The sequence below is a fragment of the Panthera onca genome, chromosome D3 (genome assembly GCF_046562875.1).
Source record: "Panthera onca isolate mPanOnc1 chromosome D3, mPanOnc1 haplotype 2, whole genome shotgun sequence".
NCBI lineage: Eukaryota > Metazoa > Chordata > Mammalia > Carnivora > Felidae > Panthera > Panthera onca.
The window spans coordinates 17,676,427-17,692,824 of record NC_138350.1 but is presented as its reverse complement, the minus strand read 5'-3'; the positions used below and the strand labels follow the sequence as shown (position 1 = coordinate 17,692,824).

The 16,398-nt window shown below is 50.2% G+C and overlaps 2 protein-coding genes across 2 annotated transcripts; both read right to left on the bottom strand.

Moving 5' to 3' along the window:
• Positions 1-3,953: 3,953 nt before the first annotated feature.
• LOC132665491 (glutathione S-transferase theta-4-like) lies at positions 3,954-12,214 on the bottom strand. Its single transcript, XM_060612550.3, has 5 exons — positions 11,416-12,214; positions 9,945-10,032; positions 6,687-6,837; positions 5,950-6,126; positions 3,954-4,781 (listed from the first exon to the last, which is right to left on the bottom strand). Exons 1-5 carry the CDS (start codon positions 11,624-11,626, stop codon positions 4,584-4,586), a joined length of 825 nt encoding a protein of 274 aa, XP_060468533.3. The 5' UTR covers positions 11,627-12,214; the 3' UTR covers positions 3,954-4,583.
• Positions 12,215-12,342: 128 nt separating this feature from the next.
• LOC132665490 (glutathione S-transferase theta-1-like) lies at positions 12,343-14,898 on the bottom strand. Its single transcript, XM_060612549.3, has 5 exons — positions 14,455-14,898; positions 14,282-14,369; positions 13,156-13,306; positions 12,695-12,871; positions 12,343-12,610 (listed from the first exon to the last, which is right to left on the bottom strand). The coding sequence occupies exons 1-5, from the start codon at positions 14,564-14,566 to the stop codon at positions 12,410-12,412; spliced, it is 729 nt and encodes a 242-aa protein (XP_060468532.1). The 5' UTR covers positions 14,567-14,898; the 3' UTR covers positions 12,343-12,409.
• Between the last annotated feature and the right edge of the window lie 1,500 nt (positions 14,899-16,398).

Genomic DNA, 16,398 nt, shown 5'->3' with positions numbered 1-16,398 from the left:
CAAGAGACTGATGGATTTATTATTCTATAGAAAAAGAGACAAAGGCTATTTATTTATTTGTGTTTTATTTATTTTTGAGAGAGAGAGAACGAGCCGGGGAGGGGCAGAGGGAGACACAGAATCTGAAGCAGGCTCTGGGCTCCCAGCTGTCAGCACAGAGACCGATGCGGGGCTCGAACTCATGAACTCCACCATTAAGTATGATGTTAGCTGTGAGTTTTTCATAGACGCCCTTTATCAGGCTGAGGGAATTCCCTTCCGTTATTTGTTGGGTTATTTTATCCTGAAAGGGTGTTGGATTTCATCAAATGCTTTTTTCTGCATCTATCAAGATAATCATGTGATAATCATGTGATTTTTTTCTTTATTTTGTTAGTATGATGTGTCATAATGATTGATTTTCACGTTTTTTTCTTTTAAGTAGGCTTCATGCCCAGCACGAAGCCCAATGCAGGGCTTGAACTCGAGACCCTGAGATTAAGACCTGAGCTGAGATCAAGAGTCAGATGCTTAACCAAGTCACCCAGGTGCCCTGATTGATTTTCATATATTGAATCATCTTTGCATTCCTGCTCATGATATATAATCCTTTTAATATGCTGTGGATATGATTTGCTGGTATTTTGTTGAGAATTTTAACGCCTGCATTTATAAGGAATATTGCAACAAAGTTGTTTATTTTCTCATGTTCTTTTTCCTGTTTGCATCTCAGGGTCATCCTGGCTTCATAGTGTAGTAGCACTCCACCCAGTCTTAAGGGTTCACTTGCTTCAAGCTTATGCACTCCTTGTTTGCTGACTTAAATCCCTTGATCTGTAGCAGAACTTATTTCCTTGAGATTTGAACGCCACTGGCCTTGAGGAGTGAAGGACCAAACTTACCCAAAAGATAAGGATTGACTACATCCCAAAATAGCTGCCAGTGATGCCAGCAAGTCCGTTCAGGGTCATGTCCACATAGCACTAGCTGCCTGGGCACCTACATCTCCCCCATGTAACCCCACTCCCTTTTCCTGTGCCTTCCCAATTAAAACCCTCTGGCTTCACCTGGACGAGGAAGATGATCTTAGCGACATTTATCCACCATCTTCCCAGGTTTCCAGCTTCCTGAATAAAGCAAACTTTCCTCCCCCCCCCCCCCATCATTTGTCTCTCAAGTATTGACTTTCAAGCCTCAAGCAACAAAATATGAATTTGGAACTGGTTCTCTGATAACAATGGAATCAAGTGGGAAATGTTTCCTCCTCTTCTATTTTCTGAAAGAGTTTGTAAAGGCTTACTGTTAATTCTTTTTATGCTGTTAAGATTTTATTTTATTTTATTTTTTTAAGTTTCTTTATTTACAGAGAGAGAGAGAGAGAGAGAGAGAGAACAAACTGGAGAGGGGCAGAGAGATGGAGAGAGATTAAATCCCACATAGGCTCCACACTGCCAGTGCAGAGCCCAGTGGGGGTCTTGAACTCACAAACCGTGAGATCATGACCTGAGCTGAAATCTCAAGTTCGAAGCTTAACCAACTGAGCCACCCAGGCGCCCCTAAGATTTTATTTTTAAACAGTCTCTACACCCAACATGGGGCCAGATCTCACAATTTCAAGGTCAAGAGTTGCATGCTCCACTGACTGAGCCAGCCAAATGCCCCATTTGGTGTTAATTCCTTAAGCATTTGATAGAATTCACCCGTGAAACTTTCTGATCCTAGGCTTTTCTTTGTAGGAAGGTTTTTTTTATTATTATTTTTACTATTTCAATCTCTTTACTTGCCATAAGTTTATTCAGACTTTCTATTCTTGAGTCCATTTTGGTGGATAATGTGTTCTAGGAATTTTCCATCTCAAACAGGTTGTCTAACTTATTCTCATACAATCGTTCCTAGCATGTTCTTTACAATCCTTTATACTTCTGTAAGATGAGTTGTGATGTACCCACTTTTATTCCTTATCTGAGTAGTTCAAGTCTTATATTTTTCTTGTTCATCATAGCTGCTAAAGATTTGTCAAGTTTGTTGATCTTTTCAAAAATCCAATTTTGGGGGTGCCTGGGTGGCTCAGTCGGTTAAGCAGCCGACTTCGACTTAGGTCATGATCTCACGGTTCGTGAGTTCGAGCCCCACATTGGGCTCTGTGCTGACAGCTCAGAGCTTGGAGTCTGCTTCAGATTCTGTGTTTCCATCTCCCTCTGCCCCTCCCCTGCTCGTGCTCTGTCTGTCTGTCTCTCTCTCTCTTTCAAAATTAAATTAAAAAAAATTTTTAATCCAATTTTGGGGGGCACCTGGATGGCTCAGTCAGTTAAGCATCTTGATTTGGGCTCAGGTTGGTAGTTCCCAGCCCCAGGCGGGCTCTGTGCTGACAGTGTGGAGCGTGCTTGGGATTCTCTCTCTGTCCCTCTCCCACATGGGTACACATGCACAATTGCGCATGCATTCTCTCTCTCTCTCTCAAAATAAACATTTTTTTAAAAATCAATTTTTTTGTTTCATTGATTTCCTGTCTTGTTTTTCTCTTTTTAAAGGGTTTTATTTACTTTATTTTATTTTTATTTTTTTATTTGAGAGTGAGAGATAGCACCGGCAGGGGAGAGAAACAGAGGGAGAGAGAGAGAATCCCCAGCCTCAGCAAAGAGCCCAACTTGGGGCTTGATCCCACAACCCTGGGAGCATGGCCTGAGCTGAAATCAAGAGTCTGACACTCTGGGGCGCCTGGGTGGCTCAGTCAGTTAAGTGTCCAACTCTTGATCTCAGCTCAGGCCTTGATCTCAGAGTCATGAGTTCAAGCCCCACATTGGCCTCTGTGCTGGGTATGGAGCCTACTTTAAAAAACAAAAGAGATGGGGTGCCTGGGTGGCTCAGTCGGTTAAGCGTCCGACTTCGGCTCAGGTCATGATCTCGCGGTATGTGAGTTCGAGCCCCGCATCGGGCTCTGTGCTGACTGCTCAGAGCCTGGAGCCTGTTTCGGATTCTGTGTCTCCCTCTCTCTCTGACCCTCCCCCATTCATGCTCTGTCTCTCTCTGTCTCAAAAATAAATAAATGTTAAAAAAATAAATAAATAAAAAATAAAAAACAAAAGAGAGAATGTATTGTTTAATTTCCAGATATTTGTGAACTTTCTAGTTTTCCTTCTGTTATTTTCTTTTTTTTTAGTTCATTTTTAGTTCATTTTTTCTTTATTTTTGAGGGAAAGAGAGAGAGGGAGGGAGGAGCAGAGAGAGAGAGAGGGAGAGAGAGAACCCCAAGCAGGCTCCTTGGTGAGGAACCGATGTGGGGCTCAACCTCACGAACCATGAGATCATGACCTGAGCCGAAATCAAGAATTGAATGCTTAACTGACTGAGCCATCCAGGTGCCTCTCCTATTATTTTCTAATTTCACTCCATTGTGTTCCCAAGAATATACATGATATGACTTCAATCTGTTTAAATTCATGGAGATTTATTTTGTGACCCGACATATGGTCTATCCTGGAGAATATTCCATGTGTGCTTGAGAAGAATGTGTCTTCTGGGGCACCTGGCTGGCTCAGGTGGAAGAGCATGCAACTCTTGATCTCGAGGTCATGAGTTCCAGCCCCACAATGGGCGTGGAGATTACTAAAAAAAATAAACTTAAAAAAAAACAAAAAGAGTGTGTATTCTGTGGTCGTTGGTGGAGTGTTCTGTATATATATCTGGTAGGTCCACTGGTTTATAGCATCGTTCAAGTCCTCTATTTCCTTGATGATTTTCTGTCCTACTGTTTTCTCCATTATTGAAAGTGGGGTATTGAAGTCATCAACTATTATTGACAATTGAATCATGTTTATTTTTTAAGTTATATTAAATCCAGTTTTTTGTTTGTTTGTTTGTTTGTTTGTTTGTTTGTTTTTAGGTAAGCTCTATGCCCAATTTGGGGCTCGAATTCACAACCCTAAGATTGTTGCATCCACACGACTCCTGAAACAGAATACTATGGGCACCAATGACAGTCACAACAAAGTTTATTGCAATAAGAGGCAAGGCCAACCGATCAAGACCGACACTCTTGACCCAAGTGCGGTCTCAAACAGCCGGGGTACAGAGTTTTTATAGCCGACCACATGGTCTTATCATCATCTGGGAACAGAACAAAGAAATAGTTCCCAGATGGGGGTGGAAACAGTTCAGACATGCCCTGCCCCACTCCAATCAAACACTAATCCAGTTGATCTTCCTTGAACTTTTGTTCCCTTGATTGATAGGCCAAGGCTGTTATCTCTTAATCTATGGTGTTAAAACAAAGCTGTTATTTCTTAAGGCTACAGGTTAGCCCTACACTACAATTTAACCCTTACAAGATCAAGAGTCACATGCTCTACCAACTGAGCCAGCAGGGCACCCTTAATCATATTTAACCTCTAGCTTTTAAACTCTTTTTGGAACCTGGGAGGACCCATCACCGCCACCTTCTCCCACACGAGAACTTATGCTCACACCAACTGTCCCAGGCCCAGCAACCATGGTGGTTGTGACAGTACTTTATTAGGTGAAGAAGTGGAATTGTTTTCAACATCTCCCCTAAGGAAAGAAGCTCAAAGGCCTGGGCCAGCCAGGCCCTGCAGGATGGGCTGCTTCTACTTGAACTTCTGCAGCAACTCACAGATCCTCTCCTTGACCATTGGATCCAATGTTGAACTGTCCCACTCGGCCAACCTCATCAGCCGGTCATGGGCCTCCCCGAAGAGGCTAGGGCCAATGGCCAGCTCCACCCTCATGCGCCACTCAGCAATCTTGGAGCTACTGAGGAAGACATTATAGTTGCCTCCCATGGGCTGTAGATACACAAAGAGGAAGAGATGGTCAGCCAGGGGACCAGCCCTACCTACGTCCCCTCCTACAGCCTCAGGGTGTCTCCCTATCTGCCGCTGCAAAGAGTGAGTCTGTGACCCATCCCACTCCCAGGCCTGAGCAAGGGGTCATAGACTATGTGATAGATGTGGGGTGGGGGCTGGAAGGTCAGAATCTCCAGGTTCTCCACTGGTCTTGCTCCAAGGTTCCTGAACCCCTTTCTGAGGTGACTCCTGGCCCAGATGACTCCTACTTTTTAGTGTGAAACCTCCCATGGGCCCTGCCTTCTACCAGGGAAATCCCTTATTCTCAGATGAGAGTGGGAAGAATTCACACATTGAATTTCCACATTGAACCTTCCTCTGTGATCAGGTGCAGGGCCTGGAATGGGAGACCCAGCAGGTAGTCTAAGAAACATGCACGCAAAAAGCCTGGGGGCTCCAAAATGGGGTGGGGTGGGTGAAATGTAAGGGGTAGGGTTTGAAATGTAGGGGACTACACCACCTGAGACAGAAAAACTGAAATGGTTTTCTCTGGTGCTGATCTGCCCTGCACACTGACCATGGACTAAAGCGGACATTTTGCATACTGGCCAGAAATTGCGTTGTCCTCTCAAGACATTGGCCGGGGTCTCAGTTGGCCACCCTGCATACCAGCTAGGGCAGAACTAGCCACCCTCCCCTGCATGTAGAAACCACATAACTGTCCCACACCCAGGTGGACCCCCAAAAGCACTGTGGATGCCCCTCCGACCCAGAACCAGGGAGCTTCCTTGTATAGCTAGATGTCTGGTGCTCTAGAAAAAAGTCCATTCATCCAGAAGGACTCTTTGGAGGCCTCTGGACACTTCCTGGAGGGTCCGGCAGGAGGCGGAGGCATCCAGGATCCTGGCTGACTAACTGAGAAATGTTGTGTTCTTCTCCCTGTCCCAGGCCTGCCTTCCAGCTCCTGCCCACGCTGAAAAAGCATTGTGAAGCATCGTGACCCTCCTTGGTTCAAAATCTCCTGTGCTTCCGGTTACCCCTGGGTCAGGTCTAGGCACCTGGCTCCCAGAATCCCTCTCCCTCCAGCAGCCTATCCTCACACTGTGGCCCCAGTGGTCACAGAGGAGTCCTACCTCTGCCCAGGCTGTGTCCCTACCCCACTGCACACCTGCATCATCTCCACTAGGGCCACCACGTCAGCCAGTGAGATGTGGTCCCCGGCAATGAACATCTTGTCCTGCAGAAACTTCTCCTCAAAGAGCTGCATGCTGTTCTTCACCTCTGCCAGCATCTGCTCCACCTTCTCGTCTGGAACCTCCTCACCAGTGATCATTGGGATCAGCATCTGGCCAGGGTGGGGGAGAGGAGGGAAGAGGAGGTTGCACCCTAGTCCCATCTGACCCTCCAATCTTCAGCATCCTTGTCTGCTAGAGAGGTGTTGGACAGAACCAAGGATGTAAAGCAAGTTCACCTCTTTTAGCAGTTCTGGTTGGTAGAAGTTACCTGGGGCCATTGTCCAGAAGGATTTTGAGATCCTAGCAGGATGGAATCCTGTGATTGATTAGTGATGTCTGTCACAGGCATGAGATAAGAAGTAAGGGTACATATACACACATTGGCTAGTCGTCATCTTCAAATTTGGTGGTCTCTCTGGGCCCTTTGACTGTGATGTTTTCTAGTTCAGAATGAAATTTCTTGAATCTTATCCAGTCTTGAGTAATATCAGCCCCTCCTGGGTACCCTTCCCCTTGTCTTTATAAGGCTTTTTCATACCCAATTGTTCATTACACACTCCCATCAGCTCTGTAAGGCAGGCAGGAGAGGGAGCTGAGGAAATGATGCTCAGGAAGGGAGGGAGACTTGCTTGAACTCACTGGTGGTCAGCCCAGCCTTGACCCCACTCACCTTGATCCAGAGGATCCTGCTCATGGGCATCTGAATGGCAGTGTGCTGCCAGGCCATGAACTCATCCACGCGGGCACGTGTGTGCAGGTCTGGTGGGTACCAGTGTGAGGGTGTGCTGTACTTGCGGCACAGGTAGAAAAGGATGGCCACGCTGCAGAAAGGAAAAGTCGGGGGGCACTGCTCTTGCCTTCCTCAACATTGTTACACCCACCACCCCAGCGTGGCCAGGGCTCAGTGTGGGGCTTCCAGCCACAGGCAGGTGCTAGGCACTGACATTCTTCTGGGGGGAGGATGAGCCCAAAGGGTGCCAGGAAAGGCAGTCAGTCCGCCAGTCAGCGAGTGCCCGAAGGAAGACCAGCAGGGTGAATGGGATCTGATGGATGGCATGAGGAAGGGCAGTCTGGACGGAAAACAACATGTATGGGAATTCAGGGGTAAGAGGTAGCTACACTCTGTCTCTCTTTGTCTCTCAAAAAATAAATAAACATTTAAATATAAATAAATAAAAGAGGGGTGCATGGGTGCCTCAGTTGGTTGAGTATCTGACTTCAGCCCAGGTCATGATCGCACAGTTCGTGAGTTCAAGCCCCCAGGATCCCAGCTGACAGTGCAAAGTCCACTTCAGAACCTCTATACACCCCCCTCCCTGTCCCTCTCTTGCTTGTGCTATCTCTCAAAAATAAACAAACATTAAAATATATATTTTTTAAAAAGTGGGGGGGGCGTCTGGGTGGCTCAGTCAGTTAAGTGTCAGACTTCAGCTCAGGTCATAATCTCACGGTTCTTGAGTTCGAGCCCCATGTCAGGCTCTGTGCTGACAGCTCAGAGCCTGGAGCCTGTTTCAGATTCTGTGTCTCCCTCTCTCTCTGCACCTCCTCCGCTCTCTCTCTCTCTCTCTCAAAAATCAATAAAATTTTAAAAAATTAAAAGAAAATAAAAAATAAAAAAATATAGTTGCTAAGAGAGTAGGTGTTAAAAGTTCTTATCATAAGGGAAAAAAATCTACAACTATATGTGATGACAGACGTCAACTAGAACTTACCATGGTGATCATCAGTTCACAATATATACATAAACTGAATCATTATGTTGTACACCTGAAACTAATATAATGTTGTATGGCAATTGTATCTCAATTTAAAAAAAAAAGAGGGGTGCCTGGGTGGCTCAGTCAGTTGAGCGTCTGACTCTTGATTTCGGCTCAGGTCATGATCTCACAGTTTGTGGGTTCAAGCCTTGGGTCGGGCTCTGTGCTGACAGTGCAGATCCTGCTTGGGATTCCCTCTCCCTCTCTCTCTGCCCCTCCTGTGTTCTCTCTCTCTCTCTCTCTCTCTCTCTCTCAAAACAAACTTAAAAAAAAAAGAAACAAGATCTGGTACTTGGGTGGAGGGGTTCTGAGGAGGACAGGGGCCACAGGGGTACAGGGAGGGTACAGACTGGAGGCACAATTTGGAGGGAATTGTCTTGCTCTTGGCTGGTGGAGGGCAGGAAGGGAGGAACTCAGAATGGACACATATGTTTGAGGTGTCTAGAACATCTGGGGTCCCAGAGAGTCCTGAGTCAGAGTCTGATATGACACCAAAGTCCAAGAAGCAGGAGCCTGCCCTGCCGTGCCCCCGCAGCCCACCACAGAGTCAGCAGGTAAGAAGGGAACAGAGGTGGGAGGGGGGAGAAGGGAAGGAGCAGCCTGAGAGGGAGGCCCCAGAGGTACAACTGTCTAAGAAGGCGGGAAACATCAAGAAGGGAAATCCTAAATCCTGAATCATCTCAGTTGATCTCACAATAACCCTATAAGGTGGGTCCCAGTATGCTTACATTTGAGGAAACTGAGGCTCAAAGATAACAACGAACCGGCCAAAGACACATAGCCTGAGGCTACCAGAACCCGGGAAAGAAGCTTTTCCAGCTCCTTCACAGGGGTTTTGACGTCTAGCCTCTAGGAATGCAATACATTTCTGTTGTTCTAAGTCATTTAGTCAGTGGCAATTTTTTACAACAGCCCTAGGAAAATCATCCAGCACTGGGGTCACCCAAGTTCTATGGTCCACCAGGAAGATACATTTGACAATTATGAGACCGCCTCTGAAGCTGTCTGAGAAACAATAAACCCCTGAATCTCACCAAACCTCTACTTTCAATGACCAATTTACAGGAAATGAAGGGACAGAAAAACCATGTTAACATGACACCATGAGAACACGATCAGCAAAACTTAGACTGTGGGAAACTCCTCAGGACAAAGGATTCTGTTTCTTCAACCATAACGAAAATGTAAAGGCAGGGGCACCTGTGTGGCTCCGTCGGTTAAGCATCTGCCTTTGGCTCGGGTCATGCTCTCACGGTTTGTGGGTTTGAGCCCCACACTGGGCTCTCGGTTATCAGCTGTCAGCATGGAGCCTGCTTGGGGTCCTCTGTTGCGCTCTCTCTCTACCCCTCCCCTACTTGTGCTCTCTCTCTCTCTCAAAAATAAATAAACATTTTTTTAAAAGTATATTAAAAATGCAAAAGCAAAAGGTGGGGCATGGAGGGAACTATAGGCAGACCACAAGCTGCCACACTTGTAGTTTATTTGGAGCTGGATTCAAAAGCACAAGCCACAAAGAAAATATTTTGGGGATAATCAGTGACTTTTGAATAGAACAGGGTATTGGTTGAAATCCAGGGATTACTGTTGCTGTTTTTTTAAATTAATTAATTATTTTTTTTGAAAGAGAAAGAGAGTGTGAGCAGGGGAGGGGCAGAGAGAGAGAGAGAGAGAGAGAGAGAGAGAGAGAGAATCCCAAGCAGGATCCAGACTCAGCACAGAGCCGGACACAGGGCTCGATCCCACAACCCAGGGATCTGAGCAGAAATCAAGAGTCAGATGCTCAATGACTGAGCCACCCAGGCGTCCCCAGGGATTATTGTTAATTTTTTATAAGGTGTCACCAAAGTATTGTGGTGATGCTTTTTTTTTTTTTTTCTTTTTTCTTATGAACCCTCATCTTTTATCTGGCAGGTAGGGGAATAGAGGGGGATAGAGTGGGTTGGTTACAGGTGATGCAAAATGGGCTCCCCACGTGGACCACTGTTGGAATTGTGTGATGGGTATCCTGTGGAGGTCTTCATATCCCTCATTAGTTAGTATTCATTCTACTTTGGTGTACGTATAAAATTTTTCACGGTAAATAAAAAGTAAGTACTAGCAGGTCGGCTCAATCTGAATGTCCCAGGAGGAGCAGAGACAGATGGGAGCAGGGGTGGGCAAGGAAGACTTACCTTTCAGATAAGACAAATTTTCCATCTTTGAGGCTGGGTACCTTCTTCAGGGGGTTGATCTTTATGTATTCCTTGCTGTGGTGGTGACCTGAGAGGGGTAGGAAAGGTCTGAGGATGCTGGGACTCTAGGAAAGAGAGGCCCGGGTCTCCCAGAGGCAGATGCCTTTCTCCCCCTTTTCTCTAGAAGGAGAAACAAGCCCAGAGGAACACCATCCATGGCTCACTTCAGGTCAAAGGGCAAGTCAGTGGCAGAATCGGGATTAGGATCAAGACTCCTGCCCCCATCCCAGGCTCAGTGACCAGGACAACCCGTTGGCTTACAGAAGTTGGAGACCTCCAGCCCCCACTCCCAACTCGGCCTGAAGCCATAGCCTGTGAATCAGCAGCAGCCCTAGAAGCCTGGATCCCACCCCCACTCCTTCAGCCCCAGCCCCAGCACACAGCTGGAATCCAAAAGGGAGCCTCTCATATACAACCAATCTATCAGAAGACTTGTTATGTTGTGGTGGGTTTTGTTTTGTTTTGTTGTTAAGTAAGCTCTCCACTGCACGAGGGCTTGAACTCATGACCAGCCCCAGAGATCAAGAGTCCACAAATTCTAGCAACTGAGCCAGCCAGGCACCCTGATCTATTGGGAGTTTTAACTCTTCCTCAACCAGCTGCCTCGGTCAGAAAACATTTCTGGGGCTGGATTCACACCTCATTTCAGAAGACCTGGCCTCCTCCTCTGTGTTCTAGAGGCTTCTGCCTCTGCAACGTGAGCTTTTAAGAACCTCCTCCATGCTTGGGGTAATGTTGGAGACCAGTGCTCTGCACCTCACCCCGGGCCTGTGTCACCCTGAGCAGGTGTGAACGTGGAGGGAGAATGAGTGTGGCCTGAAGAGGTAGTCTTGACTCAGATTTGGATGACCACACACCTCTGCGACCTTTGCCAGCTCATCCGAGGTGCTGCAGCTAAAAAGATACTGCAAGGAAAAGCCGAGGGCTCTAGATGGGAGACCAGGGGATGCCTGGCACTTCTTCCTTCCACTTTATCTTATAAGAGCCTGTTCATAGGGCTCCTGGGTGGCTCAGTCAGTTAAGCATCCCGCTCTTGGGTTTCAGCTCAGGTCATGATCTCACAGTTTTGTGGGTCCAAGCCCCACATTGGGCTCCACGCTGGCAGTGTAGAGCCTGCTTGGGATTCTCTCTCTCACTCTCTCTCTTCCCCTCCCCCACTCACACTGTCTCTGTCTCTCTCAAAATAAATAAATAAACTTAAAAAAAAAAAAAAAAAAAAAAAAAAAAAGAGCCTGTTCATCATAGCAGGGCAGAATTAGTCACAGGGCCGGACAGCCTACGATTCCCTTGGAAAGTCTGGACTTTAAGGTGGGGAGTCGCCTCTGTGTCTCCGCTTCTCAGAGACGCTCTGACCTTGCGTCCTGCCTCCCTGCCAAGGCCAGACCTATGCCGGGCAGCGTGGGATGCCTACCTTTTAGCAGATCCACAAACTGGAAGTCAAAGGGGATGTTGTTCTTCCTAGCGAAGATGTAGACAGCGCGGCAGGATGCTGACAGCAGGTCCAGATAGAGCTCCAGGCCCATGCTGAGACACGTGTCGGGCACCCCCACCAGCCACAGCCAGCAGGCTCTGAACCTGAGCCTATATGCGGCCTGAGCCCCTGGGCCTGGCTCTGTGCCCATCGGCCCTCTCCAACCCAGGCCTAGGACCCCGCGTTCTGGAACTTCTTGTTTCACTTGGTGTTGTCATGAGGCCAGGAAGCCCGGAATTCTCACAGCAGCAAGAATTCTCGGGAGACTCAGGAGTAGACAAGGGAGAGGACCCTGGCTCAGGGGCAGGAGGTGGGGGCCACCTGCAACCCTGCCCTTCCCCCTCCCTCTTGGCACACGTGTGTGCCCGTGGCCCATCTCGGAGAAGGACTTACACACGGGAATTGTGAGGGCCAGAACTTTATTGTAGAATGTAACCCAAGGGCCTCTGCTGGGTCCAGAACGAGGATGGGGCAATAGGAAATAACCATGGAGGGTTTCAGAAGCAAGGATTGGGGGTATGCTTAGGTCAGTCTAGCCTGAACTATGGTTAGAAAAGTGTTGAGAGAAAGACAAACAGGATCCTAGAGAGCAGTCAGGGCACCAGGGACAATGCCACAGGAGTATCTAGGGTCAGCCAGCGAAGCTGTGCCATGGAGAGAACCCCAGAAACTTCTGGTCTGGCTTGGGACTGGCAGTGGCCAGTGGAGTTCAGCAGCTGGCAACTCAGGAAGGTAACTAGAAGCCCACGAGAGGCCTGAGTGCTGCTGCCTCTAGGCTGCATCATCTCGGGAGATCGCTTGTCCCTCCGGATTCTGCTCAGAAGTGGGGAGACCCCACTTGGTAAGGCAGAGGAAGCTGGAGACAAGTAGACGTCACACAGCATGTTTATTGTGGGTGGGAGAGTGCAGGGGAATGGGCTGGGCCACATCCCTCTCAACTGAGCCGCTCCTGCAGCCGATGCACCAGCTCCTGTGCCAGCCGGGGGTCCTGCTGGGCGTCTCTGGGGTCCCGCGGCTGTAGCACAAGCTTGTGCGCATCTTGGACAAGCTCAGGGCCCAGGGCAGCCTCTACTCGGGCTCGCCAGGCTGCCAGCCGGGGCCAGTCTCGGAAGAGGTCACAGCCAACAGCAGTGGGCTGGGGAGACAGGGTAGCCAGAGCAGGGGACTCAGCCCTGTGCCCAGAGTGTCCCCAGAGGGCAAACAGGCAGGAGAAGCTTACCTGCATCAGCTCCGTGAATGCCATCAGATCTGCTAGGGAGACCTGCTCGGTGGCCAGGAAGGGTTTGGCCGCAAGGACCTCCTGATCCAGGTGCTGCAGGGCTGGTTTCAGCTTCCCCAACAGCCGGTCTAGGCGCACGGTGTCCACAGGCTGCCCCGAGAAGTGGGGCAGGAGGGACTGGGCCAGGGGGAATGGAAGCAGCTTATCCTGGGTTCCTCCAAACATCCTCAACCACCTCTCCACCCCTCCCTGGCCACCATCCATTAGCGATACCCCCTGGGGCACTGTATTCAGAAGGATTCTGAGGATTCATTTAGACTCAGGGGAAAGAATGTCGTGATCAATTACAGATGTCTACCCCGGACAGTGGATAGAGGGCTGTATATGTGCCCGTGGGTCCTTTCCAGCACTGGGGGTTCTGACTGCTGCCCAAGCCTGCATAATAGGGCGGGGAGGCTCACCTTACACAGGTAGACATTGGTGGCAGGCAGCTGGATGGCCGTGTGCTGCCACGCCAGGTACTCGTCGACTCGGGCGCGGGCCTGCAGGTCAGGTGGATACCAGTATGGCGCCGTCTGGTACTTGCGGCTCAAGTATAAAAGGATGGCCACACTGCAAACAGGGGGTGTCAGAGAGTCCCCCACCCCTCAGGGCTAGGCAGCTTCATCTCTCACAAACAGGGTGATTTGACTGGATTTCTGTCCAACGCCACCTCCGGGGGAGGCCAACCCCACTCCCACATCCCCACCACGGGCCATCTTTTCTCCACCAAACTGCTTCATTCCTCACGCGCTCCCCATGGACCCATATTTCCACCTCCCCTCCCCCGACTACTAACCCAGCCAGCCCTCTGCCTCCAGACCCACCTCTCTGGCATCCGGGTCCTACTGAGCAGGAGGGAGGCAGACCTGCCATGGACATCCTGCCCAAGGGATCTCCAAGTTCCCTCCCAGGCCAGTGCTCCCTAGCAGCCAGGGTCCAGGGGAGGGGATCCAGGAGAACCCCTTTCTTGATCCTCCCTGGGCTCCTGGCACACAATTTCTAAGTCAAATAATAAAAATGTAATGGCAACTAGAAAACATTTTATAGAAAAAGGTGGTGCCCAGTTTCCATTCTCAGGCAGGTCCTGGGAGGGGTTACATTACTACTCCATTTTACAGGGGAGAAACATGGGACACGAAGTTCTGTGACCCCTCTGTGGCCGAGATGGAGGATATGGGGAACTGGGATTCAGAGCCCAATGCAAATCTGGGGCTGCCTAGCTCCTGGCTCCTGTGACTTGAAGGCCAGGTTCGGGACGTCTGGGGAGGGCTAACCTCAAGCTTGGATCTTCCCCAGCAGAGTCCAGGTTGTCCAGGCCTAACAGAGTGATCTTGCCCAGCCCTCCATGCCGAAGCTACCAACCATCTTTAGCCCCAGAGCAGCTCCTAGTCCAGCCCCTTGCCCCCAAGCTGGGTGAGCTAAAAGGAGGAAGAGGGGACCACAGCAGTCTGGAAAGATCTCCAAGTGTGGGACCATCAGCTTTCTGCCGTCCTCTCTCCGCCTCCCCCAACCTCGAAGCCTCCACAGGCGCCAGGACCCCATTACCTCTCCGCCAACAGGAAGTCTCCATCCCTCAGGGCAGGCACCTTCCCCAGGGGGTTCACCTTCAAGAATTCAGGCTTCAGGTGCTCCCCTGGGGGATGCAGAGGATGGGTGGCTCAGCAAGATCTGGCTCCTGGATGCCACCCCCCATGTGGCCCAGCCTAGCCAAGACTCACCTCGTCCCAGCTCCACAGGCCGAAACTCAAAGGGAATGCCATTCTTCTTGGCGAAAATGTAAATGGCACGGCAGGGGGGCGAGTACAGGTCCAGAAACAGCTCCAGCGGCATGCCTGCCCCGCCCAGTGTCCTCCCCTGCTCAACACTTTAGCCTGCTTCTGGGGAGGTTTGCTTGGCCCCTTCAAAATGGGACCCAAAGACGTCTGTTCCCCTCCCCCAAGCCTACTTCCTCTGAGCTACTAGCTGGGCGCCCTGGCAAGCCTCCCCACCTCCTGGGCTGTCGGTTGAGTGGAGGCAGGGTGGGCTGTTGAATATTTGTCGCTGGTTTTTCAAAGCAGGGTCCCCAGCCTGGCCCTCCTCCTGCTTCACTGGGTGTTACAAGCCCCTGGACACCCCCAGGTCCTGCCTCTTCCCTCTGGCTGGGCCACTCCCTGATCTTTGCTTCCTGGCAGCCGGGGAGGCTTTCACAACCTTTCTGTCGAAGTAGGAGTCTCCCTGGCAGAGGTGCACTATTGGTCTTTAAGACCTTTTATGTTTTTCCTCCCACTGCACCTGTGCCTCACACACAGACTCACACAAACTCACACACAGAGTCCCACACACAGAGTCTCTCTCTCTCCTCTCTCTCTCTCTCTCTCTCTCTCTCTCACACACACACACACACACACACACACACACACTCATGCTCATACTCACATGCCCCCAGCCCAAGCCTCTCCTCTCTCCAGTCTGAGTAACTGTCCTGAAATCCTGACATTGTAAAGACATCTCTCTCTTGACTGTCCTTCTCTGGTGCCCCCCACCCCCTGGGGCTCAGACCAGCCCCCTGGAGTCTTCCCTCTCCTTACCCACACCTGTTCCCTCCGGCCTCACCAGCTTCCTCACCAGCCCTTTTACTTCCATCCCAGGGCCCTCTGTCCTGGTCCACACAGCACCAGAGGGGATTTCTCAAGTCCAAATCTGATCCCATGCTCCCAAGCGCCCTCAGCCCTGCAGTGCTCCCTCTCCTCACACTCCCCAACCTTGTCCATTTGCCTCTCAGCCTTCCTCTTGGACTGTCCCGTGCACTTCTCTTCTGTCAGAACCCAAGTCTTGAGACACTGAGGGTGAGGCTGTGGGGCAGGGCCTCCATGAACCCAGACAACAGCCATGGGTGGGTTGGGAGCTGGGGCCTGGCATCCACACTGGCCCTGGCTGGTGGGGTGACTCGTGGAGCAGGTAGCAAGCCAGAGTAGCCCCCTGGGAACTGAGCCATGGTCTCCCAGGAAGCTGCCTCCAGCCCCATTCTGGGACCTGAGGAGGTCAGAGCCACTGACCATGCAAGGGAACTCTAATGCCTTCCCCACTGTTTTCATAGGAACTGAAGTCTGCCAGGCAGGAATTTTAGGGACACATTGCACCCCTTATAAACACACATACTCACAGGACATGTGGCTCGGGCAGAGCTGACCCCACCCTTAGTTTCAAGGATAGTTCATGGCCCAGCCCAGTCAGTGAAGACCCTGTATCCCTTGACCACTCTGATTGGATCAGGCAGGGTCCTAGGGCTGTGACAGGAGTTTCTGGGAAGGAAGGACTGGGAACAGGCTCAAGGCTGACCCCTGCTGAAGTGCATTGCCATTCCTAAGGAGAGGCCGGGAAAGCGACTGTCTGCAGAAGGAACACAGCTGGCTCAGATTCTTCCCCGGTGGAGGAGGACAAGGGCTGGGCAGCCTCCAGGAGCCAGGCTGTCCAGAGCCAGCCATCCTGGAGCCCAGGCAGAAGGGATTGAAGCCAGGCAGGCCCAGGAAAGCCAGCAGCCATCCAGCAAGTCTGTAGATGGGAGGCTGGGCTCAGACTTGGCATGTCCAGAGCCATCAGGGAGCCCTGGGTCCAACACCCTGGGACCTGTAACCCAACCCTGCACAGAAAACCCCAACTGGGTTTACCATATTGGATAGGGG

Excerpts from the sequence above, each read along its gene's own strand:
- LOC132665491 (XM_060612550.3), bottom strand. The coding sequence starts at position 11,626 with ATGGGCACAGAGCCAGGCCCAGGGGCTCAGGCCGCATATAGGCTCAGG. Across the intron at positions 10,033-11,415 it reads GTTTGTGGATCTGCTAAAAG|GTCACCACCACAGCAAGGAA; the intron begins GTAGGCATCCCA and ends TACCCCTCTCAG. Across the intron at positions 6,127-6,686 it reads GCAGGATCCTCTGGATCAAG|ATGCTGATCCCAATGATCAC; the intron begins GTGAGTGGGGTC and ends CACCCTGGCCAG.
- LOC132665490 (XM_060612549.3), bottom strand. The coding sequence starts at position 14,566 with ATGCCGCTGGAGCTGTTTCTGGACCTGTACTCGCCCCCCTGCCGTGCC. Across the intron at positions 14,370-14,454 it reads GCCTGTGGAGCTGGGACGAG|GGGAGCACCTGAAGCCTGAA; the intron begins GTGAGTCTTGGC and ends TGCATCCCCCAG. Across the intron at positions 13,307-14,281 it reads GACTTCCTGTTGGCGGAGAG|TGTGGCCATCCTTTTATACT; the intron begins GTAATGGGGTCC and ends CCCTGTTTGCAG.